General features: G+C 39.6%; 1 protein-coding gene across 6 annotated transcripts in view; it reads left to right on the top strand.

The window, feature by feature from the left end:
• The window catches only part of LOC113031261 (LIM and calponin homology domains-containing protein 1), an 83135-nt gene that overhangs the window by 50092 nt on the left and 6673 nt on the right, over positions 1-26370 (top strand). Inside the window, exons 6-25 of one of the 6 annotated variants that reach the window (XM_026183297.1) lie at positions 660-770; positions 2105-2303; positions 8397-8655; positions 9912-10184; positions 11324-11386; positions 12568-12954; positions 14235-14270; positions 16427-16553; positions 16812-16969; positions 17422-17908; positions 19546-19875; positions 20206-20311; positions 20429-20520; positions 20902-21007; positions 21607-21681; positions 23147-23175; positions 23776-23889; positions 25447-25539; positions 25723-25890; positions 26352-26370. The exon at positions 26352-26370 is cut by the window's right edge and continues 76 nt beyond it. In XM_026183297.1, the coding sequence (XP_026039082.1) occupies positions 660-770; positions 2105-2303; positions 8397-8655; positions 9912-10184; positions 11324-11386; positions 12568-12954; positions 14235-14270; positions 16427-16553; positions 16812-16969; positions 17422-17908; positions 19546-19875; positions 20206-20311; positions 20429-20520; positions 20902-21007; positions 21607-21681; positions 23147-23175; positions 23776-23889; positions 25447-25539; positions 25723-25890; positions 26352-26370 (3232 nt within the window). Of the gene's footprint in view, positions 1-659; positions 771-2104; positions 2304-8396; positions 8656-9911; positions 10185-11323; positions 11387-12567; positions 12955-14234; positions 14271-16426; positions 16554-16811; positions 16970-17421; positions 17909-19545; positions 19876-20205; positions 20315-20428; positions 20521-20901; positions 21008-21606; positions 21682-23146; positions 23176-23775; positions 23890-25446; positions 25540-25722; positions 25891-26351 lie in introns of all 6 variants that reach the window. The other 5 variants (XM_026183302.1, XM_026183308.1, XM_026183310.1 and 2 more) reach the window with 5 other exon arrangements.

Genomic DNA, 26370 nt, shown 5'->3' with positions numbered 1-26370 from the left:
GCAAGAGAAGTGCCTGTGACCAGTTTCGGTGTCTGAACAGTGCCTCAGTGTTGTTGTGTTTCTTCCAGCTGCGTTTGCTAACTTATCACTTCTTTGGAAGAGGCTGGGCTGCAATTACCAGGAAACTAGATGGCACTGTTTTACAAAAAAGGGAAAAGTGAAAGCAAGAGAGTGGGTGTTTTGTTGTAGTTTTTTCTTTGTTTTTTTCTTTTTCCTTCAATGCATCCAATATTATTTATAGCTATTTGACTGCTTTGCTGCATGAACATACCAGAGATACACCCGTGTAGCATATTTTGAGTTGACAGGCTAATGAACAGTGTGAATCCAGGTTATCATTTTGAAGACTTGGGATGCCAGTGGCCTGTGAGGCTGCTGCCCAGACTGCTTTTTCTCTGCTAGTGACGATTAGGATTTGAAAACTAATTTTTAATGTTATTTTTCTAAATTAATAAGTTTAATATTGTTGGACTGTACAATTTGTTTAAGGTGATGTAAGGCCGACTGGAATTAAGACAGAGTGCTTTGAGTTGGTATTGAAATGTGATCAAGTAGCTCTTTAGTTTTAAAAGGTTAATTTGTTTCATGCTTTTCTTTTATTGGAAAGATCAGCTGATATTTTTTCATGATTTTTTGTCTGCATTTCTTCTTTTCTTCAGGTTTTAATTACTATCTACTGGTTGGGTCGTGCTGCCAATAGCTGTACATCCTACAACGGGCCCACGTTGGACCTGAAAGAGTTTGAGGGCCTGCTGTCACAGATGCGAAAGGTTGGATAGCTCATGTTTATGCCAGCGATAAAAATATAATGGAAATCTCAAGTACATGGATAATATAGTCAGCACTTGCTTTTCCCCCACCATATGCTATATTAAATATTTGATCCCTGCAGTAATTCATTTCTACAGCCAAAGTGACCTGAGGCATGACACACAGCTTCTGCAGAATCACTTATTTTGGAACTGAGATTCAGAAAATGTGTGTTTGTTCGCTGTACTAACATTTCTGAGAAAACACCTTTCACCCGAGTTCCAGTCAAGAAAATTGAATTTAACCTACCTTTTACCTTTTTAATGACCCAAGAAAAAGGAGAAAAGTTAGAAATGGCAAACCCTCAAGACACATACATGCATACACCCTCTGTGACCGTCATTCGTAGCCATGATGTCAGTTCTGTGCAATTTATTCCACTATGTGACGTCCTTTTGCTATTCTGTAAAACTGGGAAATTGCTGCCAATTCAGCAAAAATACTTTCCCAGATGTTCACACGTTGCAGACGGACAACACAAAGCCATAATTCCACAAAGCAAAAAAAACTTTGATAAAATGAAGGAAAGCTCATCATGTGCAGGTGCATGAAATTCCAGAGTGACTATTCACTTCCCGCCACACTTCCAACAGTTACTAAATGGAAGCTGGACCTTACCAAAACTGATGATTGAAAAGCACTAAGCAGGTAAATGTGAGCTCAGCTGCGCTCTTATTTACTTTTTGTAAAAAACTTAGTTTAAGTGCTTGTTTTAAAGGGTGAGTTACGAGGGAGATGCATATTTTCTTAACTGGTATAGTGGTATATAAGTTATAATATATTGGTTTAAATTGTGTAAAAGTGAAAGAAACAAATCACACATGACTTCTGCTGCTGTAGAGCCTGTTTTATAAGCATAACAAAGACATTTAGGAGAGTTTGGGAGTTGCATAACAGATGGTAGAGGGGTCATGGGCAGGAAGTCTTTTGGTAGACAGGAAAGGCCTTTCCCCACCTTCCATTAGCTGCAACAACACATTAAAGCTGTGGACAGAGAAAGGGAGGGGTCACTAAGGTGAAGAGAAAATGATGAAGAGTGATGTAGGTAGAAGAAGAGAGAGGTTATTGGAAAAATAGATGTGGGCAGAGTGGAGACTTGCAGCATGACAGCTGTAGTGGACACAAAGGCCAAACAACACAAGTTTGGGGGACTTCAGTGACGACTTATGGAATATGCAGCGAAAATTCCTAATTCATTTTAGGGTGTTTGATTACTTTCATTACTCTCCACCATTTGTTATCACTCTTTTTTTTGTGCTCATGCATTTTGTAAAATGTGTGTATGCATTCTCAGGAGACAGAAGAGGCAGAGAGCCCTAAACGCAGCATCCGGGACAGTGGCTACATTGACTGCTGGGACTCTGAGCGCAGCGACTCTCTCTCTCCGCCACGCCACGGGCGCGAGGATTCATTCGACAGCCTGGACTCCTTCGGATCACGCTCAAGACAAACCCCGTCACCAGACGTCCTGGTCGCCCGCGGCAGCAGTGATGGTAGGAAAAAAATTTAGTCTATACACTCTTCGATTCACACTGAACTGCTAGTTTTAGTTGACTGTGAAAGACTGGTTACAATGGCCACCCTTTAAATCACAATTTGCAGGTTAAATATGTTCAGTAGCCATTGTGTTGTTTTAGCTATAGCTGTTTTTCCTGTGAGTGAGAAGTAAGTCTTTGTGCAGGTTGGGCAAGGTGCACAGATGCAACATATAGATAAATGAGGTTTATTGTGCTTTGAATGCTACTGTATGAAGGCTTGTTGTTCTGGCTGTGTTTTTGCAGGACAACGCCCAGTTCAAGTCAAAGGCTGTTTGAGAGAATAACATGAATAATCTCTGTACTGTTTTGAAGTCAATTTATGGCTCTTGTTATATTTAAGCCATGGTAATGTACATTGTAAAAGGAATTCAGTAGTGGCTGGGCTCAGTTCCAGTGTCTGTTACCTCTCTTAGACCAAGGGCTACAATCGCACCATATTAAAGCTCTCTGTGTTCTTCACCTTATCTGACGTCAATCTGCAGTGTCAGAAAACATCCTAGAGTCTAGTTTCAATAACAAATCTGTCCACATTTGGTTTGGTTTCAAACACATTTCAGTTATGTAATATTAACATATGCTCCAACAAGCAGGTGATGTAACACCAAAGGCATTTCATTTATTCATCTTTTTGGAAGGGAAAATTCAAAATTTATGAAAAGATGAAGTTGGCAAGGCAGCAACAGCCACACAGCTTCTGTTTTGTCCTTTCTTTTTGTTTAGAAATTTTGAAAAGTACTTCTTGTTACAGTACAAATTAGAGCCTGTCCTTATGAAGAAGTAAGCAGGGAGACTTTAAGCTGTAGTTTAAACAGTGAAACACTTAAACCCTGCTTATTCAGGGAAAGCTCTATGAAATCTTAGTCCTTAATTCCCCTAAAAATGCATAATGCAGTAGATTTATTTTATAACTCTATTTCTTTATTAACTCTGTTGCTTATCTAATTAAATCTAGTATGAATGAAAATAGTCTCAGCTATCATACTTGTCCCAGCTCGCAGTCTTAAGGTGTTTGTACCATTCCTCATACCATTGACATCTGCACAAAAGTATCTCTGTGCTTGATGTTTGAACCTTTTGTCCTTAGTTACGGCTTTTTGATGCGTTTCTTTAAGTGTGCACTCAGATGAGTGACAGCACCAAAGACTAAGGAAGGTATGACCTATCTCTATACAGTATGTGAGACAAAGAAGAGGAAGAGTTGTGGTTTCATGAAGGAGCTTTCAGTGGTTTTGATCTGACACTTGACTGGTATGTCAAGGATTATGAAACTAACAGCTCTAACAGGTTTTGAGAACAGAAGATATTGTTACATATAATGTATGTATATATGTAAAAATATGGTCTTTGTAATTATTTGGAAGGCATCAAATAGAGATTAAATATGTATACTTTTAAATTTGTCACATTAATTTCTGTCTTTGTCTCTAGATTTCCCTCAACGTGTTTACATTGCTTTGTTGTTTATTACGAAAAATGCTTACTACTGTATATGTGCAGTTTAAGACATCCGACATGGTAGCATGGCACTTGCAAGACCAGCATAAGCTGCAAAACCTTTGAAGTGGCTTTGGGCTGATGTCAGAAATTGAGTTAAAAATACATTTTGGTCTCACATGAGTATTTTATAATGCCAAACTGGCCACATGCTTTCATTGAAAGCTGCTAATTGCTAGACTGTTTGCGGATTTGAAGGTATAAAATTTTAATGGTAGACTATAAAAAAGATTACTGCGTTCGTCACACAGTGTAATGTACTTGTCATTGCTGTGCTGAATGTGGGAAAAACTGAGGAAAAGCATCCTGTCTGATTATGTTTTTGTTTTGAGGGAAGTGCAAAAGGAAACTGTTGTCCCTTGTTGTCATCAACAGTCAAACTATAGTGCTTTAAGGAAAAATCCGCAATGTATCCTGTGGGTTTTTTTTTTTTGGTTTTTTTTTAGTGTTTACTTTATTGTTGTAGATAAGTAGCTTTCATTTTTGGTTGTAGAAGCAATATTCGCTATTTTTTTTTAAAAAGTGCTAGGATGATGGTATCCAAAACATCCTAAATATGGGCCAATGAACAAGTTTTAGCCAGTCTACTGAAAGTTGACCCCTTACCATGTTTCTCTTTATTTTTTTTTTAAACCTTTTTTTCAAGTTTAACGTAGGTTGCACTGCCTGCTGTCATTTTGTCTATTAAAAAATATGGACTGTGTAGGCTTGGTGGGGTGCCAGGCGGGTAGAAAACCTTTTATTAGCGATCTTGTTAACCACATGCACACACATGCACATGCAGCTTGAAAGAGTTAAGAAAACCAGGCAAATGTTTATAGTTGTTGTCTGTCTACTCATGTTTGCTAATAAAGGTAGGCAAGATATCGCTATACAGGGTGTCCCACAAGTCACTATATACTTTTAATAGAGCCCTAAAAAGAAACTGCTACGTTCTCTTCATGCTTGAAGTGGGAATTAAACATACAATAAGCAACACCAGCCTGACGACCCCCAAATCTGACAATAACTCAAGTTTTTCCGGCAGTGACCCAAAATTAGCTTTTCAAGGGTATTCCACTATTACGCAAAAAGAAACTTGATGGAATAAATGGGCTCTGTTTTCTTAAAAATAGCCTCGAAAAAAGCTGCCACAAACATTCTTTCAACCTCTCTTGTTTATACTACAGAAGCATTACCTAATCAATTTTTCCACCGACACATGTAACTCACAGCTGATTAGTCACACTGTCAACCTGCTGACACCTACATATCATCCAAAGATTGAAAAGAACGAAGAGAGTTGATAGCTGATGAACTGAGGAGGCAGATTGAAGTTTAGCATACCGCTACCTGTGGTGGAATTTCCTTTTAAGTTTTGATAAGTTTATTTTATTTCAGAAGCACTTTGTGATGCATACATGCTTTCAAAAGCTACATATTTAACATCACAATCTTGTGATATTTATTATTCCTGGTTATCAAAATATCAGTGATCAAATGAGACCCACAGGTACAAACTAGATATTTTTAACCCAGGGGGCTTTGAGTACATCTAGCCCCCTGGGTTAAAAAAGAATCCTTTTGTTAACATCCATACAAACTTGACTCCAGCAGGTTTTCCCTGCCCTGACCTTTAGACAAAGCCCTTTCTCTGTTCAGCACTGAAAACTGACTTCACCCTGACAGAAATTAGGAACTTTGATTCAATCGAGAAATTCAATATTGGCAATGCCCTTTTGTTTGGGCTATGTGTGGAGATGGATACGGTTTGGATAAATGAGGCACTTTTGTGGGCTTCTATAGTAAAATTGTCCTTCTCACTTTCTCTGTTTACAGGGCAGCGCCCACTGCCAGTCAAAAGCCGTTTGAAAGAATGATTGAATGATGTAATTGAGATCGTTTTAAAGGTCTTGTAGAAAATATCTCTCCAAAGTGTCTGAAAACTATATGTTTTCAGACTCCTGGCTTCATATATAATCAATGAAAAATCATCATAAACTGAAAGCATAGCTTTTTTTCTCGTACTGCCACATAAACAGTTTACGATTGTAAGAATGATATTGTCTGTATTCAAACTTGGAATCTTTTTTTAATTTGTTTTCATTTTAGTTTGCATAGAAGTGAAAATGATCTTATATAAAGGCAACAACTGTTAATTTTGTAAACTAAAATGTAGAGTGTAACTAACGCTTGTACGGACACGTATAGCTGGGGACCCGGCAGCTCAGTAGTCATTCCTGTTGTTCTTCTTTGAAGTTCCCTTGAATGCTTGTGCCTCGGATGTCTGGATAGTTGGTGCATTATAATGTAAAGTCTCAGCAGTGTACGGTGTATGTGGTCAGTGTTTCTGATCACATTCGAGTGGTCAGAAAAACAAGCATGTGCACAGACACCCACATGGACACTCGCACTCACCATCTGATGATAAAAGTCACTCAGACAATAGCGGACTCACAGATGAATATAACAAAGCTGACGTTTGTTCACATTCATTGGATGTCTTAATGATGATGCACTTTCATCAGCAACTGATGTGCTTCCATGCACTGGAAATAATACATACTACGTATTAGTTACTTATTTACTACTATTGGTATTAATAGTAGTACATTTGTGTTATTTCTTCCAGTTTTTCTTTTTGCATTGTACAGTTATAATAAATGCTACGTATTTGTAGTTAGCAACACATTGTTGAATTAATTATTTCTCACATTGTTCTTACATTTTGTCTTTTCATACTTGGTGTTTTGGACATTCGTTACAACTTTTCAGTTACTGCGATCATTATTGAACTACACTTTGTAACTTTTTCTTTCGTAATGCAGTATAACTAGATGATGATGATGACTATTGATGTCACTATATTTTTCTAAAATCTTGGTACACTATGGACCTGACCCATGATACATTTTCTCTCAAGCTTCACTATTACCATGTGTGCAGAGGGAGCACATCATCCTGTAAAAAACATATGTTGTTCCTTAAAGATGGATCGACTTGGATGGCAGAGTCCCTCATGTTTCCATTGCATGGGTTAAGAGCCATAATTGAACCCTTCGTTGTTAGAAGTGCAGATTTCTCGAAGTCTTTTTTTTGGACCTTGATCTGTCAATCTTTGAAACCACATAAAAAGCCTTTTGATAGAAAAAGAAGCTTTTCACAAGTTCAAATGTGACAGCTGCTTCCACGTGTATGTCCACAAAACTAAGGGAAGATTTTATGACTTAGATCTGGTTAAAATTCTTGGTTTGTACTCTGAATATATATACATTGAGTCATAAATTTATAGGTCATAGTCTAAGTACACATGCACTCAAAGGGAGGGGACAGTAGCACATGTGCTGAACATCTTTGAGAGGAATTTTTAGCGACCTTGAATAAAGCAAGGCTGCAGTTATCTGTTTGCTGCGGGTTTTAACATATCTAGGCTTTGGTTTGCAAAACATTGCCAAGTAATCGTGGATGTGACTGGTATATCTTCAGTAAATCACTGGAACTATAAACATGTGACCTGCTGAATGAGACTGAGTTTCATTTCTTTCTTCTATATGTTTTTAGAGGATCACAGTGGGCCATCGCACAGAGGAATTTAGGACCCCAAGTAGGGAAAGTCCTTAAGCAATAAACTTCTGCAAAGCCAGGTGTTACCACTGATATTACAAAGCTAACATTATGTTTAAAATCTGATTCACACAGGAAGAATTTACTCCGTGTCTAACTGCGTGCTAATATTTAGTCAGCACAAGCTGCACAATGCAAATTTAGTGATGATTTATGTCACCTGCTTTGTTTCATAAAAACGGGCTTGCATCTGATTTATGCTCTGTGGCAAGAATGCACAGTGGTCTAATAACACTATTAGACCACTGTAATTTTGTTATGCGTATATGAAGGTTTAAAGAAATAAATCTGGGCTTTCTGCCACAAGACTCCTCAATCAACAGTTTTTCCTCTGATCTTATTTTTGGGTTTAATCTCTTATGTCTCCCTCTTGTTCTCCCTCTGTCTCTCTCTTGCAATGACTCAGCAAGATACAGTTTTCTTGCTGTGTAGGATACTTAAAATGAAGTCGTTTTTTATCGTTTTTTGAACACATTGCGATTGAAAAGGGGCTTTAATATAACACATACTTGTGTTTACATGATTTGTCACAAGTGTAAATGGGCTGAGAACTGGGTGCTTTGTAGAGTATATCTGAGTTTCTGATTACTTCTATCACACTTTGAGTTTTGTTGTTTTTAGCTTATTTTTTCTTAGCATTGAGGTAAAGGAAATCAGTATTAGCAGGTAGCATTGTTCCTGCCATTTTGCTTAATTTCAGAACTTTTAATCAGTGTTTCTGTCATATCATATCAAGATGTACAGCATCATACCATGACCAATGCAAAAAAAGTGGTTATGTTTTTCTCATGCAAAATACTTTTTGAGAGACATCGCTGTGTAGTCTCTAAAGACACACAGTGCATATATAACATGTAGTATAGTCTGTTTCTTCCATATGGGTTAAAAAATACAATTTTGATGAAAAATGTGTCCTCTGGTGCCAGTGAACACTTCTGTTCGTCTCATTAGGCCGTGGCAGCGACTCGGAGTCTGACGGCGCTCCTCACCGGAAGATGCCAGACGTTCGTAAGGATGACATGTTGGCACGACGGACGTCTGTCAGCGAGCCACGAACCGCCGTACCCTTTAACCAGTACCTGCCCAACAAGAGCAACCAGAGTGGATATCTGCCAACGCCACTACGCAAAAAGAGCAACGACAAAGAGGAGGGAGGACGCAAGAGCTGGAGTACCGCCACTTCACCTGTAGGGGGTGACAGACCTCTTAGGTAGGTGTAACACTAGAGAGTGCTCTTGTGACTTGGCTATCAAAAAGGCATTTAGTTTAGCCTAACTGAAAATATCATATACGGTAATATTATATGTATGGAATACTAAAAGGTGTCTGTTGTTTGTGTGTCGATATATACAATTGTTGTTAAGTTGGGCACAATCCAAAATAAGAAACAAAGAAGTTTAATAGCTTAATGAACAGATTATCAGGGGTACATGTTACACCACTGTGGCTTGACACTGATTGGAGCAGATAAACCCTTTTAAAGCTTGTTTAAAAAGTTCTGGCTGAAAGCGCACAGTTCAGGGTGCGGATGGAAGAAGTTTGACTGCCCAGAAATCCTGTTAATAAGCGTGAAGATGATGGCTGAGATTAGTAGATATGGATGTAGACCATGAAATAATTTAAAGTAATTACTTTAATACAGAACTGATAAAACAAATCAGCTGTTGGAGATTTTTCAATGTTTTAAAATGTTTTGTGTGTGAGTGATGTTTAGGGGGGGTTTGTTTGTTTGAGTTTTTTTTACAGTAATTGGCAAGATTAGGTGTTATGTCAAATTGCATATGTCTGTAATAAAACCTCTCAGCTTTTGATTATTTTTCTAGTATTGTACAGATGTGAGTGGCTAATAGAGGCCAGATGTGGGTTTTCATTGGCTCTAATTCTGACTGAAGCAAATGTCTGAAGCAGATTTAAAACAAAAGGTCTTTTTGAAATAGTCTGGCATCACACCATGCAAATTTCATCACAAGTTTCAGATTTCTGCTTGCTCAGCAGATTCCTTGATGTGCTTTGATTGTCTCTTGTAGCTTCCGATGTTGCTTGTTTGCTATTGACTAGATTGAGTTTGGTGTTTAGTACGGAGCCCCGCAGGGGACATGGGAGGAAAAAAAAATTAAGACGGACTTTTGCGAGATCTCGCAAAACAAACTCGGGATCTCGCAAAAGTTTTGCTACCCAATTGGTTATTTCCCTATTTTTTTTCATCCATCAAAGCTCACATATTGATTTTGCATTTATTCTTTTCCTCTTTCCCTCCTTCTCCATCTCTTTACTTCACCTCTTATTATTTTATGTCATGGTGTGTCCTTCACTCGTTCTTTCCCCAACCCTCCCTACATCTGTTTGTGCTTCATGTCTTATGACCATCATGTTGTGATTATCCTCATGTGACTAATTTTACTCCCAATGTGATTACATATTCCTCTCCTGTGTGTGTGTGTGTTGCATGAATGGGTGATGCCTCAGTCTAAATGAGGTCTGTAGCTTAGAAATCCCTCCTGGAGAATCCCCTAGTCCATCCCCCACCCTGCCCCTTAAACCCTGTACACAGATTCAAAAGGAGAACCACATTAAAAAGGACAAGCACGAAGGGAGGCAGTCTGCATCTCCGCCTTGCATTGAGATCCATACAGCAGGCAAAAGAAGGAGAAGTGAGCCTCTGCCCAGTAGTCTCCCCCAGCCCCAAGCAGAGCCCCCAAGAGAGACTGTAATTCATCTGATGGTCACCTCTGAGCAAAGGTTTTAACCTTCACTCATATTTTCTCAATACCAGATATCAACATCCCCATTCCTTTTTGTAATGACTATTTTTTATGTTTTTGTTTTTTTAATTTAACCCGTCAAGTTTATTTTTGTGCTTTTACACATTGTTTCTCTGATTTTTAAGCAAAAATTTATTTTATATGTGTAAAGTTTTTAGGTGGCTGCAGAGAGCTCTGTGCAGTGTCACAGCTAAGGTGGGGGGGAGGTCAGAAAAGTAAATAAAGTAAAATTACCACACCACTATCCATATCTGCTTTAAGCTAACAGCTCCAAGGTAAATGAAAAACTAATAGCATGTTGTTATTCTACACTCCAGTTTGATAATAATATATAAACAGTATTTGGAGTTGTTTGGGGTTAGAATAGGCATTTTGGGTGGTAGTGCAATAACGTTATGGATGGTATGGATTTTCTGACAGATTTGATAGAAATGTATACGTTTTCTGTAAAAATCTGACCATTTGATTGACAGTTATTCCTGCTATGTTTGGAAAATCAATCACCAAATGAGCAAAATTTAAATTGTTTTTTCAATACTGATGATTTTTCTTTTGGCTCTGCCTAAAACCTCCTGGTGAATGCCAACAATTGGTTTTTGCAGGAAGAAACTTTGCAAGTCCATGATAGAAGAGTTTAGTGCTCAGTGTGTAGAGATCTTTATTATTGTTGGTCATGAGTAGAGTCAGCAGTAATATTTCAGCTGAACTTTTGTTTTTTAAAAGGTTAACTTATTCTACATCAAGTGGTATTTTGCCGTGTTTCATGTGCAAGTTTTGATATATTTGACTCTAATCCTCTTGAATGCCACAGAAAACACTGAAAAATTGATCTTGCTTATTTCAGCTGTAGCGTACCTGTCCAAAACCAATGTTTGTGATAGTCACGATACTCAACAAACATCTCTAAGAACTGTTTTCTTCAAGACAGTTTCCATGGTAGAAAACGTTTCCAGCTGATGTTTAATTTTTCTTTTTGGCATTGCTTTTATCAGATCATCTTTTCCACTGCTCCTTTTATCCAGTCTTGGGTAACAGTAAGTTAGCAAGAGGGTCACATCTTATTTAAACCAGTTTCAGACTGTAATGCACTTGCAGCCTTTTGCTTATATATTTCAGAAAGTCTGTACGCAGCAGGACAGCCCAAAGTCTCAAATTATACATTTGGTGTCAGGAAACAAGGTGAGGATTATGAGCTGTCAAAGAACAATGCCATTGTATATTTTACAGCTCACACAAATCCAATGTGATTGCAGTGCTCCTTGAAAAATGTCAGTTTAGGTCTCTTATGTAATTTCGCAGTCCGGCCTTATCCGGTGTTATTTCCTAGTCAAACCGACGTTTCGTTCACAGTGCTGTTGGAGAGTCATGCCTCCAGTTTCCAGCATTGTCTTCTGGCACAGATGTTGTGACATTGATTGAATATTGAGAATGTTAAGGGAGTGAATCCTCAATAGAAATCGGATGGTTGTCCGAGACAAAGGGGATTTGTAGGATATTTTATATGGATTTCCCCATCTTGCATATTTCCTGAATAAAGCCAAGGCTAGAATTTTTTTTCAATTTCAGCTAATTGGTTTTTGCAATGTTGACACATCCTTTTTAAGAGCTTTTGCTGTTTCACTCAATTAGTTGAGTAGAGCAGATACCCAGTGCCATGTTTTTTTTTTAGCTGTTTTTGTAGTTGCAGTAATGACCAAATCTGTTTGACATCTAAAGTATCAGAAATCTGTTGTTCTCTAGATTTTTTTCAATCAAACATAAATTTTGATCAAGTGAAAGGGAGAACAAAAGAACCAAGTGGTTGCTTTCCAGTTATATCACAATATATTTCTATCAAATCTGCAATCATATGCTAGGAGCAAAGCTGCATGCACAACTGAAACATGGACACACAGAAATATACATATATATGTATATATAATATGGATGCACACAAGAATGTACTGTATGTGTCCACACACAAACAAACATTCACAGAGAACATGAACATTCGACCCACCCTCAGGATGTAAGGAAATGAGGCCTTCTTCCTTCCCTGACCCTGAGCAGGCTGGGACTGAAGCCTGGCCTTTTCACTGCCGGCAGCTGGCCAGTCTCTCCCTCCCTACCATGTATTCTGGGAATTTACAGTCCAATAATAAGCCTCCCAGAAAGTAGCTGTTCATCACAGGATGACAAACAGCAGACTGTTTTGTGAATTTTGCTTTGACTTTGTCTGCTCTGAAGGAATTTGTGACCATGCGCTATTTTCATAGATTTATGTCTTTAAAAAAAACTAGGCTTCTCCAGAGGAATGCTGTCTTATGATGTAGGATAATAACCAGGCAGCAAAACGGTTTAGTTTGCTTTGCTTTCTGCAGTACTCCAGCTCGCTCGTGCTCAGAGGAATTCTTCCACCATTCATCGACCCTAGCAGCAAATGCCACGGCCGCCTCCGTGTTTCAAACGAGCCCCATCAACACAGCTGGGAAGCATTCACCTGTGACACACCAGGAGGATGTCGCAATAAGGAAAGGAGTTCCTGGTTCTCTGGTAGCTGCAGATGCAAAAGGAGATGATAAGCAGGCTTGTCAAATACCGACCTCACCCAAATGTATCGTCACCCTGAGTCCGTCTAGCTTCCTTCCTGTGCCCACTGCCATGGCAACCGCATCAACAGAAACGACTGATACGTGCCGGCAGAAGGGAAAGCCACAGACTGAAATGGATGAAGGCACGTCTTGGGTGGACAGCAGTCTTCCAGCAAAGTGAGCTCACTCCAACAGCTACACTGTTATTTAATGAAACTTTGCTGCATTAAGCTAAAACGGCTTAATTCACTTCAAAGTGAAGGGATCTTCTATTTCCATGATCCCTTTGAATTTTCTATATCAGCATGTGATCTTGACGTGAGACTGCAGTGCTTCTCTGTGGATGATGAATGTCACTATCTGAAGACTGCATGACCTTTTTTACCTGTTTTACATGAAGGCAAATTGATAGTGCCAGCTAAAATCTGTTGTTGAAAAGGGCTGCATGGAAAGTCTGAAAAGTTGACTTTTTCTCTTATCCTTGCTTTTTTGTGACTGATTAATTTGTGAAAGTAGAAACATTTGAGAATGTGCTTTTTGATTAACTGTGCATGACTTTAGTTGGCAGCTTTTGAGCTGTTCAGGGATTTCAAATTAGGAAACAACTTCAGTGCATTCTGAAGTAAATTTGATCCAGTTTGAACCAAAATCGATGAGTAATTCTTCAGTCTATATCTTTGAATCCAAATCTAGATTGGCAATCACACAGTGATAGTTCAAAGTGTGCCAATGAAATTCTATAGTAAAGCTGACTTTAAAGCATATTCCCAGCCACACATCTATCTACCCCAAAACATATGGCAAATAGATGTTTTACTAGGACATACCATATGACAAATACCATTTTTAGCAAACAATCTGCCTGGTCTTGATTTAGTCTTTTTTTTCCCCATCTTGTGAGATTCAAACCACAGGCCACACTGTCTCTCACACCCCTCCAACATCACAGAGACAGCTCTGTATGAAGACCTTTGTGGTTAAGGCCAAACCTACAAGTGGTGGTCACAGACACAAAGACAGCTGCATCCTTGATGTTACCCTTGTGCTGTCTAATAAAACATGCATTTCCTTTTTTTTTTCTTTCTTTTTTCAATAGTTTAGTGTCAACTGCATTCTAAGATCATGGCCATATAATGTGTTTTTTAAAATTATTTTTATTTTATGCCAGCAGTGCTTTTAGTGCTGCAGTAAATTTGTGTTCTGGATAAGACTGCCCCCTTGTGTCTGGCTTGAGGTTTGTCATTTAACCTAGGAGCTAACACAACCAAAGATCACCACACATATTTGTTTCAAGCATTAGTAATTAAATTAAGCTGGTGCGTAGTCACAAACTAACTCATTATCAGCTGCAAACATGGCTTTTTAATATTTGCACGCGTGGATGAGATGTTTCTCTCTTCAGAGTGTTGTGTTCATTTGTGATTGTGTTTTCCCTCCATGCTTTCTGACTTCTGTAGATTCAGCCACACAGATTGTGTGTCAGATGATCCGCAGTAAGTTGTCTTTTTACCCCTCACAGGCTCAGCTGCCTGGCATTGCTCTGCAGTACAAAATAGAGCTGGCTCAATAAGTCATTAAATCATTTGTTCATTGTTGGAAATAGGTCAGGGAAGTGGGGAAATCTGCCAGAAATTGAAGGAATTTAGAAAAATGTCGCCACTGACAGCAATTTATATTTATAAAAGTTCTATTTTTTTCCTTTATTAATTTCATATTGACAATCTTGTGTTGAAAAAAATGCTGCATTATGCTGTCATTTAACCATAATATGCTCTTACCAGGGTATGGATCATGTGAAGTGGCCCATAGAACCTCAAACTTTACTGGAATTGATACCCTAATGTCATAAATCATTCCTTTAATTCATCTTTTGGGGCAATTTTGACATGACATGTTAAACACCACATAGTCTACAGAAATGTGGAATGGAACCAAAATGCTTTCTGCAATGACAGTAATTTATCTGATTTCTGTTTTCGTAGAGGTATTAGTGGGAATCAGTGCAGCCAGTCGGTGCTGATGTATGACAGCATTTGTTACAAGGCGATCTTATGTGACGACTTTTTTCTGCATGGAAAACATAAATGTCTCACAAATAAGCAGATTTTCCTGCTTGCAGTTAAATGATTTGTGGTGGACATTTTTGGCTGTGTGCTTCAACAGTGTCAAACAGTGTCCCTGGCTCTTAGGCTTATCATGGAAAATATGGCTTCAATAAACCTAGTGCTTTTTTGCCTTTGCCTGGCAACAATCCATTCCTCTCAAATTTATTCAACGTGCCTGCTGCCAAGGATGTGGAGAGGACTTGCTAAACTCATCCTCAGTGCTTCTGCGAGCCAGCTGCATGTGTCATGTAAAGCAGCCATTTCTACCAGCCTGCCAACAACCAGTCCCTTTAATCCCATACACAACAGCTAAAAGTGCAGCATGATGACAGGGGATTGCTTAAGTGCAGTTGCCCCTTGGTGTGAAAATACTGTACTGCTGCAATGTTCTTTAATGCACACACTGCTCAGTGAGAACCAAAAAGCATTTGTGAGTGAGTACCATCTAAGTGCCACTCTTTTGTAACTTATGACTGTAAGCCAAGCGATACCTTTTGAAAATTACCTGTTGCCAGCACATAAAAGTACTAAAAATAGACAGGTGCTATATTCACATAGTTAAGACAGTTGTCATTGCTCTTAGGCTTTCTAATTCTGTGATCAACATGCATTGTTGCTGCATGCCTCTAACAATAAAGCTGTACTTTCTGTCTCATCTGTAATGTAAAACTGTTTCGCCATTGCAGAACAAATGTAAAGAGAAATGTAAACTGCCTTTAATGAGTCAATGATTGTATGAAGATCATACTGATTGTTGCATCTGATGAACTCAGATTGAAACTGATATTAAATGTATTTAAATGTGTTTTGAAACATATCGAATCCATCCAAAGAGCAAAGACGCAGAAATCTTTGTTTGATCTTCCGAGGGAACAATGGGCTGGATAAAATCTTAGTTCTGCTTACTAAGCAAGCATGAAGTTTCCTTTAAAAACATGTTTCCATGGAACAATGATTTTATTTTTGGTGTCTCTCTGAGACACTGGGACCAGTTTATTTACCTTTTCCTCATTATGATAAATTGACGTAGTTTTTGAACGATGTGGTTTGTTTGATACATTCTGTTTGGACTGTTCCATGGTATACATGGTAAAGCTAATTTTCTGTGTTTATTTGACATTAACCATTTCAGTGGCTCCAGTAGTATAGTGGATTACACACTCGCCTTATAAGCAAAGAAAAATCCCAGTTTTACGGGAAGAGGGAGAAATCCCTTTTGGGTTGCTTCAGGAAGGGCATCTGGTGTAAAAAGAAATCTGCCAGATCAAACATGTAGACCTACTTGCTATGGTGACATCTTATGATTAAGTGAGCAGTCAAAAGTAGCTTTTATTCAACATTAAACATGTTACTTCTTCAAAGTTGCATTGAAAGTATAGAATATGTTAAAGCAGTTTTGTTTTTTTTTATATTGTGTTCCAGTGACAAAATGAAAACACCATTACAGTAGTAGTACATCATGTACTATAGAATCACTAGTAGTATAACTAATAAGCCCAGTTTGATTTAAATAATTACTGCTTGTTTTTTCCCCTTGCCTGCAGGAGTGTGAGTATGATCGACATGCGTGGTGAGGAAGAAGCCACGTTACAGCCGCACAGTCAGGTGCGTCATGAGCGGATGCATAACCAGTACAACAAAATGAAGGAAGAGGAGGACCACTGGCAGGATGTGAGTTTCTCAGACATTAGGTCGCTCACTCTGTATCTTTCGGTCTTTGTTTTATGGGACTGACATTTATTTGTATGCAGTTTGTTACATCTTTGCATTACTTTCATTATTCCTTTTTAACTGCTATGGTTTTACTGCCTGTGGCCTGTTATACAAGCGTCTTCTAAAGTCATTTTAGCTGTGCCCCAGTAAAATAACAGGGAGCTCAAAGTGCTGCTGAACCAGGACATACTTTGAATCTGTCTGTATGGGTGTCAGGACCTGGCCCGATGGAAAAGTCGGAGGAGGAGTATTTCCCAGGATCTGATCAAAAAGGAGGAGGAAAGGAAGATGATGGAGCGCCTGATGTCAGGAGACACTTATACCTCTCAGAGGAGAAGAAGCATCAAGACCTATAGGGAGATAGTAGAGGACAAGTAAGTTACATCCACGACAACCTACTGAGAACTGCTTTAATGAGTATACCACAGGAAAGCCAATAGCTCTTTGCTCAGTATGATATCAGAAGTAAAGAAAAACTGGGTCATTCTCAGAGAAGAGAATTATATGTCCCCTGTCATTGCTGTCAGCGGGCACAGAGGTGAATGCAGCTCCTCCTGGAGTTCACTTTAAATAGGTCTCCTTCAGAAATTAAAAGGAAGAGCAGATTGTGTGAGTGATTGTGAAATGACTAGAAGAAACTGATCTTTTGCAGTGAAGAAAAAAAAAAGGTCTCTTGAGTTTGACAGCAACCAATCAGCCTTTGGTAGCAATTACAACTGATTTCTGTATCTGTCTTTTTAGACAAAGCTTGGCTAAAGCAAGAGTAGGTTCAAATAATTGTTATATCAACTGCTTTACCTCTGCTATGCTTTCTCTTCTTTCTAAGGGAGCGTCGTGAGGAGGATCTACGGCAGGCATACAAGAAAGCCAAAACTCCTGAGGAGGCGACTGCCATTCTCCAACGTTACGCCCAGCGTTTCTCCATAAGCGAAACAGTCCTCGAACGCCTGCAGCTGCCAAAGTTGTTGGACCGCAGCATATCCGCTGACCCCTCCTTCCCCACCTCACCTTTCCCGCTCTCCCTCTCCCTGTCAGCCTCTCCCACGACACCAGACCCTTTCGATTCTGACTTCAATGGGCCCATGAGGTATCTGCGCCAGCAGTCTGCCCCGACTCCAAAGTTTACTTCTACATTTGAGGCGCGAATCGAGGAGTTTCCCAAAGAACCGTCCTCACACCAGCGGTCTCAGATACGCTCTCGCTCCTCTGAACCGCCATCAACCCGAGCCCTGTCACCCAAACCGGTGCCTTTGCTGATGCCCAAGCCTTATTTCCAGGCCCGACCTGCAGGAGGTGAAACTTGGAACAACAAGGTATGATTGACTCAGGCGAAGGAGGTCAGATATTGACTTACCTAGATATATCTGAATGTGAGAACACAGATGTCAGTATATTTTTTTCATTGCACCACAATTCACACGTGGAAACATTTAAGATTAAGGATTAAGGTGACAACAATTAAAATGTTCATAGTTGTCTACTCCAAATACTGAGTCCTGTTTTTAGCTGTTTTTGCACATGAACAATATCAGGAGGTTCAGTCCAAAACATTGGCAGATGTTACCCTCTCTCACACGTGGGACACAGCAGGAAATAATCCCATTCATGTGTGATCTGTTCTCACTATTAGATATACCCAGTTTGGTTTAGGCTAGGATGCTGCCTGGGTATAGAAGGAAGTGCATATGACTCCCACTTTCTTAGTGTCTGTTCATCGAACATGTACATGAACATATTGGACTATGACTATGCACTAAGCAGCTGACAATCCAGCTGCTTTCAACATTTGCACTGCCTGCAGGTATTGTCACAGGAAGCTTCAGGGCTGCTGTGGATATACAGTATGGTGCTTCTTGTTCAGGTTGTGTACACAGTGATTCTAAAGCTTTATTCCTATATACAAAAAAGAAGATAAGATCTTGTTAGTCTAACGGTGATTAAGGCCTTGACCATTTCAAATGTGGTTACTTGCAAGTGTCGGTTTCCCTCCTTGTGGGTAAATTCCTCTCCGGGTCTCTTGGCATTTACATTAGAATACCACAGAACTGCCATGGTGATGAGCTGGCTGGTTTGTAGGAAAATGTAAGACATCCCCTCCCTGAAGAAGCATGTAATGTTTCAATTTAGCTCGAAGTACTCTCAACGGGATCCATTTCCTTTTCTTCTAGAAAAAAATTACAAAATGGGAATTTTCATGATGAGATCTTATGTTTTGGTGTGGAAAAGAGGGAGGGTAAGATTATTATCAGACCAAATGGAACAAAGCACTCTTCTGGAATTCCTTGTCAGGAGTCTGAGCAAAGCCTGGGCTTCAATGGAGCCCTCTGTTCCCTATTGACTTAAGAAGTTGACAAGTAGGACCCTCTCAATGTGAAGTGGGCTCCCGACGGACAAAGAGAGCCCACACAGGCTGCAAGGAGAGGGATGAGAAGGTGGAGGCAGAGAGGGGGAGACTGAGCCTGCATTCACCCATCTTTACCACCGTGTCTTGAGTTACCGCTCACTAGGAGCTCTTCGCACATATATTAGTGCCTCTTGTTCATAGAGGGCAGTGTGGTCTTGTGAGCTGGATGAATAGCTAATTACTAACTGAGAAGAGAGGTTCATAATGACCACAAATGAGGCCACTGGGTTTTTTGGCGTGGTTTATTTTACATTTTTATTCGCAGTCAGTGTTGTTCAGGATTTCTATATTTATCCATGTAATGAATGAAGAATAAATTGGACAATAAGCACCTTATCTAGAAATGAGTGGTTCAATACTGTAATCTTACCTTGAAATTGCATATGTTATGATTTAGAGCAAAATAAATAAAATTGAATGGTATAGCCATATCGTTCAGCTTGCTTTCTTAACATTAATGCATGTTGAAGCCATTTATTGAAAAGCGAAGGGTATAAACACTACACACAGAAAATTAAACATTAAACTTTTTCTCTTTTTACCTAGGTGGATGGTTTGCTGCGAGTAAATGGTGACGTTGGAAGTGACGATGTTCCCACCACACCTGAGAGTCAAGGGAGGGACTCGCCTCCCCATTTTCAGGCATCCCCTTCCCAAAGCAAAAACAGCACTGTAGATGGTGCTGTAGATGTTCCCTTGTCAGAAACCTCACTCCCTCACAGTACCCACACCTCTTCTAGGGAAGGAAGTCCAGTGTCAACAAAGGCAAAGGAGACACAAGATGTTACAGAGATAGCTTCTGAGGACACTCAGGAGGTCCAGGAGGAGAAAGTCACTGAGTCAACACCACCCAGCCGGCCCACCTCACTCCCATCAGTGAGAATTCCGATGTTTTATAGTTATTTACATTTTTTTGTCTTTTAAAGAAGCATGGTTAGTGGGTATTTTACTCCAAGCCCAGTTTTCTGGGTGCAGAGTATTTTGCCTCTCTCAATAATGCCGTATATTGAATACTTGCCCTGTATTCTGTTCCTTGCCATGCATTATATCATGCATCTTGCAATGATTTTGCCCAAATTTAGTTGAGATTGAACTCTTCAAGTCTGAAATATCATGTTTCGTTTGTACTTCTTACACAACATAGGCCCTTTGATCTGCAGAATTTAGTTTAGCATTCAGAAAGAAATCCATATGTGACCCCTACAGGAGCTGCAGAAGCCACAGGAAAGCTTTGGAAAGACTGGAAACCAGACAGCAGCTGCTTCAGAGGAAGAAAAGCCAAATGCTGTAGCTTATCAAAACCCACCTGCAGGTAGTAGTATGCTGACACCTTGTGGTTACTTTTAGAACAAACACGTGTTACTGAAGTTCATGCAACACTGTGCAACTATATTAGTAGATTTTAAACTTCTTGTATGTCTTTTTTCAGAAGCCAAACAAGAACAAGAAATGTCCAAACCATCTAGTGAAGACCTCTCTAATCTTGTCCAGTCTGGGGTTGATATACAGTCATATCAGCCAGTAGGTGATATCAAAACTCAAATTATGAGCCATCTGTCTAGTAGATGTCTAGTGGATAACATGCACTCATAACACAGTTCCACCCCCCAATCCAAGGACTTCCCTCTATACACAGACTACACAACTACCATCACCACGGTGCAATCCTTAATTTGTAAATTTATAACAATATTTATTTATTTATTTTTCCCGATTTGTATATTTGTACATTTTAAATTTTGAATACTGTTCGTATGTATATAGTGCTGCAGACCTGTGCACCTCACCCCCCTTTCTTTTCCTACATATCTGCACTGTGTAGGAGATGCTCTGTATCTCATTGTACATGTGTATACTGACAATAAAAGGTGTTCTATTCTATAATCTTAAATCTACCTGCAGGCCAATGATCCCTGCTCCCGGGAGCTCTTACAGAGGTCAGAGATGTCATCAAGCTCAGCTCCACCAGGATCATCTGGTTATCACCAGCAATGGGAAACAAAAGCAGGTATGTACATGTTTAACACCCAGACATCTGGCTTATTTACCATACTTATTGTTTTAGATGCTTGATCAGCAAATCCCTGTTAGTGCCTGTTTTTCTTTTTGCCTTCCAATATGTCACTTTGCTTTGCTGCTATGATTAAAGGGGCATTCAAAGGTTTGCGATCATGATGAGACTTGTTTTAGCAAAGCCTCGACTCACTTATCATATCGCTGTAGTATATCCCATTTTATTTCATAAGGGAGATGGACATGCAATCCAACAAAACATCAATCAAAAAATCTGCCTTGCTTTATTGTTTTTTTTTTCTTATTTGTTTTTATTCATAATTTGTATAACCAAACTGGAATTAATTTTTATGTGGGGAAAAAGTGTTGCTCTTTAAGGGTTTTTTTTAAAAAAATTTTATTTTAATTTTAGGTTTTTTTTATACCAGTTTTCCAGTTTCCACTTACAGTATCACAGGAGGAATGCTGCAATCTGCACCCTCTCCACCTCCTGGTTTTGACATCTATCCCTTATTCTTTCCTCCTTTCTTTCCCTTTCTCCCCTAATTCCCTCTTTTCCTTCCACCTGCACATTTTTATTTTATTTCGCTATAGAGCTTGCAAACAGTGTCAGGTCTTCGTTGGCAACCAGCAGCCCTAAATTACGCTGGGAGTTCTTCGCTCCGCAAGGTAAACTCCCTCCACTCGTGGCGATCACATTTCCGCCCTTGAGTGCTGGTGCACAGGGCTTCCCTGCCGTTTCTCCAAGGGCTAGACCCCAGACCCATCTCTTGTTTATTCCTTCATTTCCAATGTTTTTGTGAATGAACAGTGACGTTTTCTGTGTTTTAAATGTGTTTTGAAGTTTCTCATTCTTAGTATTACTGGCTCATCAGTGTCTTGTTGTTGTAAAAGATGTTCTCATCATGTTTACAGAAGCTCTTAATGAGAAGAAGTGCCCTTTGACAATGTATTAAAAGAAGATTATACACATTTTTGACCTGCTTAACTTTTAGTTTCATGCTTGCCTCAGTGTGCTTCACATTATGGGGGCTTTTCCACCAAAAGCTCTAACATCTGGTGTGTATTAGAGCTCTATTAAAGTTGTGATCAGCATTACTCAGTACCCACTGCAGTGGGAAAGCCAGATGTTGGGTAGGGGAGAAATATATTCTCACAGAACTGTAGTTACAGCCTGTAACTAACAGAAATTTATTTAATTGTGTAAGGTTTATCTGTTGTTTTGATCATTCGAACATTTGACTGTTATTTATAAGTTGTTGTGGACTCCTTTTGCGTAGCAGTCTTTCTGCATGCAAGTGTGAATTTCAAAAAAATAATCTCCAAAAGTTGATTCTGTTCATCTGGACGTAGCGTTTTGTGGGAGAAACGTTTCGTCACTCATCCAAGTGACGTCTTCAGTCTCAGCTGACTGCAGGTTTCCCCAAATCTTATAAACAGTATATTTGCATAATGACTGAAACCAGCCCACTGAAGGAACAAAGGGCTGGGAGGTCAGTTCCTTCATCATAATTATGCAAATTCTCATGACCATTGATCAAAGACCGCCGATCAATGGCCATGAGTTCCATTCACAAAGAGTTGGGGAATGGCTGCAATCACAGCATTGTAAGATGCTGAAAGATGTACCCTTAGGCCCCCTCCTCGATTCAGAGGTCGTTCCCTTTTCACGTAAATGGTCTCCTTGACTCCACGCTCAAACCAGCGTTCCTCCCTGTCCAGGATGTGTACATCCTCATCATTGAAAGAGTGTCCACTGGCCTGTAGGTGTAAATAGACTGCAGAGTCCTGGCCAGACGAGGTCAAAAAAGATAATGTTCAGCTGTTTTCCACACACTGGTTAAACCTACAAAACCTGACCTAGTAAGAGGCAAAGTTTCAATTTATATCAACATTTTTCTAACTAGAAAGACAAAATAAAACCTTTGAACCTTTGACAAATTATTAATTTACTGACTATGATTGTTGCTCTTGGTGGACTCAGCTCTGTCTTTGTTTTCTTTCATCCCCATTTTACTCCTCAGGAAATCAGCACTTGGCGTGTTGTCTTTTTCCTCAATATCCGAGTGACTTAGTTTGATCCCCTGTGTCCAAATATCTCATTTGCTTTAACCGCTGTTTCCTTTCTCTGTAGAAGAGGCGGAAAAGGATCACCGTGGAAATGTGAGTAAATTCACAAAAACCCTTTTTACTGCTTATCCCCTCCTGCAGTACCATGGGTACACCAGTAGTTTAGCTTAATGTTGTAAAAGTAAAATTATGCGGAAGGGAGGGAATACACAAAATACAACAGGTAAGAGTGAAAAAGGTGTTTTAGACTTTAACAGAAACGCAAAGCAAGAAAACCATTAATATGACTGCATGTGAATCTTTCAGTTTTATTATTCAGTGCTCACATACTGTCATATTTTATGCGCCTCAGCTAATTATTATAGGACACACAAAGCTGTTTATGTAGCATGCCAGATGATGATGCTGTAGTCGATGGCTGAGACTGCTTTTATTTTATTTTCATTTAAGCTCATCTCTCTCTTTCTCTGTCTCTTCTCTCCTTAGTAGGAGTCCTTTGGCTAGCATTGGAGTAGTGCTGTTGTGGTAGACCAACTATTTCTGTCTCCTCCCTTCTCTTCTTCTACTTTTTTTTGTGGTGGATGTGTGTGCACTTTGGTGTTGATCTGTGCGTGAATGGGTTGTGGTTGGATGTGAATGTGTGCATGGATATTTGTATATGGTGATATGTGGGTGTGTGTTGGGGTCTATCAGGTGTCAGTTCCGGTGTTACCCCAGGCCAAGCGGGGAGACCGCTGGTCTTGGGACCCGGATGAGGAGCGAAAGCGTCAGGAAAGGTGGCAGCAAGAGCAGGAGCGCATGCTGCAGGTACACAGTATACCTAAAAGAGTCAAGCATGGTGCATGAGGCTGCAAAGTTAGGGGTTAGCTTTCTTATAGAGAACAACATACCTACAGTGTGCTATAATGATATATTGTGTTTTAGCAGCACAAACCAGTTTTGTGGAAAGACATAACAGGTTGTGGTCAGTCTCGGCCCCTGAGGTTTTAATGACATTTAATTGTGAGACCTCAGACTCATTTCTACAAATGAGGTGATTTAACAAAAATAATAATAATTAATTGCAGCCGGTGTGGAAAGCAGGTGTTGTTACTGAATTTTGCTATTAAAGATTATTTCTAATATGATTTTCTGGAAAGCTTTTTTTTTTTTTTGTAACTGGAACTAAACATGAATCCAGACCACACTGCTGCACAGCTGCACAGTCACTGACTTGCTCCTCTTACAGTCGGATGTATTAACCACATTTCATTGCTGCTCGCAAAGCTTGCCTCCATATTTGTTTTGTATTGAACACATCCTCCTGTAAAGGCAAACTCACCCCCATCCCCCCCAAGCTGCGTCTGTGCACACTTTAACCATTAGGTGGCGATTTTGTGCAGTGGAAGAACCTCTGTTTTGGTTTTATTCCCTCACTGTCTCCATCTCAAGCCACAGACAGAGGCAAGGACTCTGTCCAAAGCTGCTGCTGTTGCTGCTGCCCAAGTCACCCTCTCTCTCCTCAATTTATAACAGGTGCATCTCAAGTCCACACACTTGTCAACATTTAATGGAGTTGCAGTGTCTGTTATTTATCAAGCTCATCTACAGTGTTATCTTGAAAAAAGACGAAACAGTGATGAAAGCAGATTTCCCTTCTTTCCAGTTGTTGCAGGATGGTTTGAGATGAGATGCGCTGAAATGGATGAATGTCTGGTGCATCAGTGTACTCATTACTTCCTTTTAGCCTCCCTGCGTCTGTGTTGTCTATGTGTTGTCTTTAAATGGCGCCTTCTTTTTGGGGTTCTTACACAAGTCTAAAAGGTTAAAAAGGTAATCTGAGAAAATATGTTTGTGTTTTTTCTGCTTTTATTGGATATAGGCAGTTATAAACCATACTCCAAACCAAAGAACATTTAAATGGAGTTTTGAAAATTGTGTACGAACCCACTGTTTGAGAGCTTCTGCATGATACGCTTTCTGCTTTTGTCTGCACTGCCTGCTTTTGGTCTCCTTTGTTTGCTTTTTGTTCCTAACAAGCAGATATAAAATCTGTTTTTAGGCATAGCAGTGGATAGGAAGCTAAATTTGCCTTCACATATGTCTGTACATCAAGTTTCACATAGTTAAAGTGCATAATGAGGGTATTCTGCATGGAAATGTTGTAGCGTGTGCCTGTTATTGCAGCTCTCTGTCTTCTTGGACCAAGTTAAAACATTATCACAAGCAGAGAATTTTTAGCATTTGGTTGGCCTTTTGAAAAGTCTCTCAGTACTCTGTTGATGTCGGATATGTCTGCGCATCGCCTTTGTTTTCCAACTGCAGACAGTTTAGTCTTCCTCTCTGCTGTGCTGCATGTCATGTGTTGTGTTGCCATGGTAACAGGAGAAGTACCAGCGTGAGCAGGAGAAACTGAAGGAGGAGTGGGAGAAAGCACAGAAGGAGGTGGCAGAGGAGGAAAGGAAGTACCACGAGGAGGTGTGTGGGTGTGTTTTTTGCTTGACAGCACCTGTGATGGGTTTTTCTGCTTAACAATATCAACTGAATTACATGTAATATGTGTGTGTGAATTTGAAGTTTAAACGTAGTATTTCAGCTAACCTTTGCCCAGCTGGCCACTAAATTATGGTTTAAAATTCATCTATGTTCATATTAAAACAGGAGCGTCGGATACTGGAGGAAACCGTGACGCCTCTGACGCCCCGCTCTTCCGCCCTGCCCTCCCCCAGTCGAGATGAACTCTCCTCTCTCCCAAATGATCCTCAGGACACTATCGTTCGTTCTCTTGCTGACTGGGAACGTAAACAGGAACTGCTGGAGAGGCAATCGGTGAATAGCGCATTGATCATAATATGAGCTGTGTACCGTCACACTGTATAAATTCACCCTCATATGAACAGTGGCCAGAACACCTGCATGTGACATGTTTTTTGTTTTGTTTTGTTAATAAAGTATTTTCGTTTGCTACCTCGTTTAGCTGAGTTCAAGTAAAAAAAAAAAAGGTGCAATTTACAATATAGTGTATATATGAATATGTTTATGATGCTCCTTGATGCATGCACAAAATTACATTATTTAATTTGGTCTTGACAATATGTGGCTGTAAACAAGCCACAACCACATATAGAGCACTTCATTGGATTTTAATAGCATATATGATAAGTATGATAAATATAAGTTATTGCTAAATTCATTACTTTTTAACTGGCTCAAGTTATTTTTGAAAGTCACTTAAGAGGACATCGAGGCTGGTCAGCTAACAGTTTGCTGTTTCTTACCTGCTGCCACAGAGGGAGAGCACAGAGAGCG

Source organism: Astatotilapia calliptera, chromosome 2, assembly GCF_900246225.1.
Source record: "Astatotilapia calliptera chromosome 2, fAstCal1.2, whole genome shotgun sequence".
Lineage (NCBI taxonomy): Eukaryota > Metazoa > Chordata > Actinopteri > Cichliformes > Cichlidae > Astatotilapia > Astatotilapia calliptera.
Note: the sequence above shows the minus strand (reverse complement) of the source record. Positions and strands in the feature narration are given on the sequence as shown.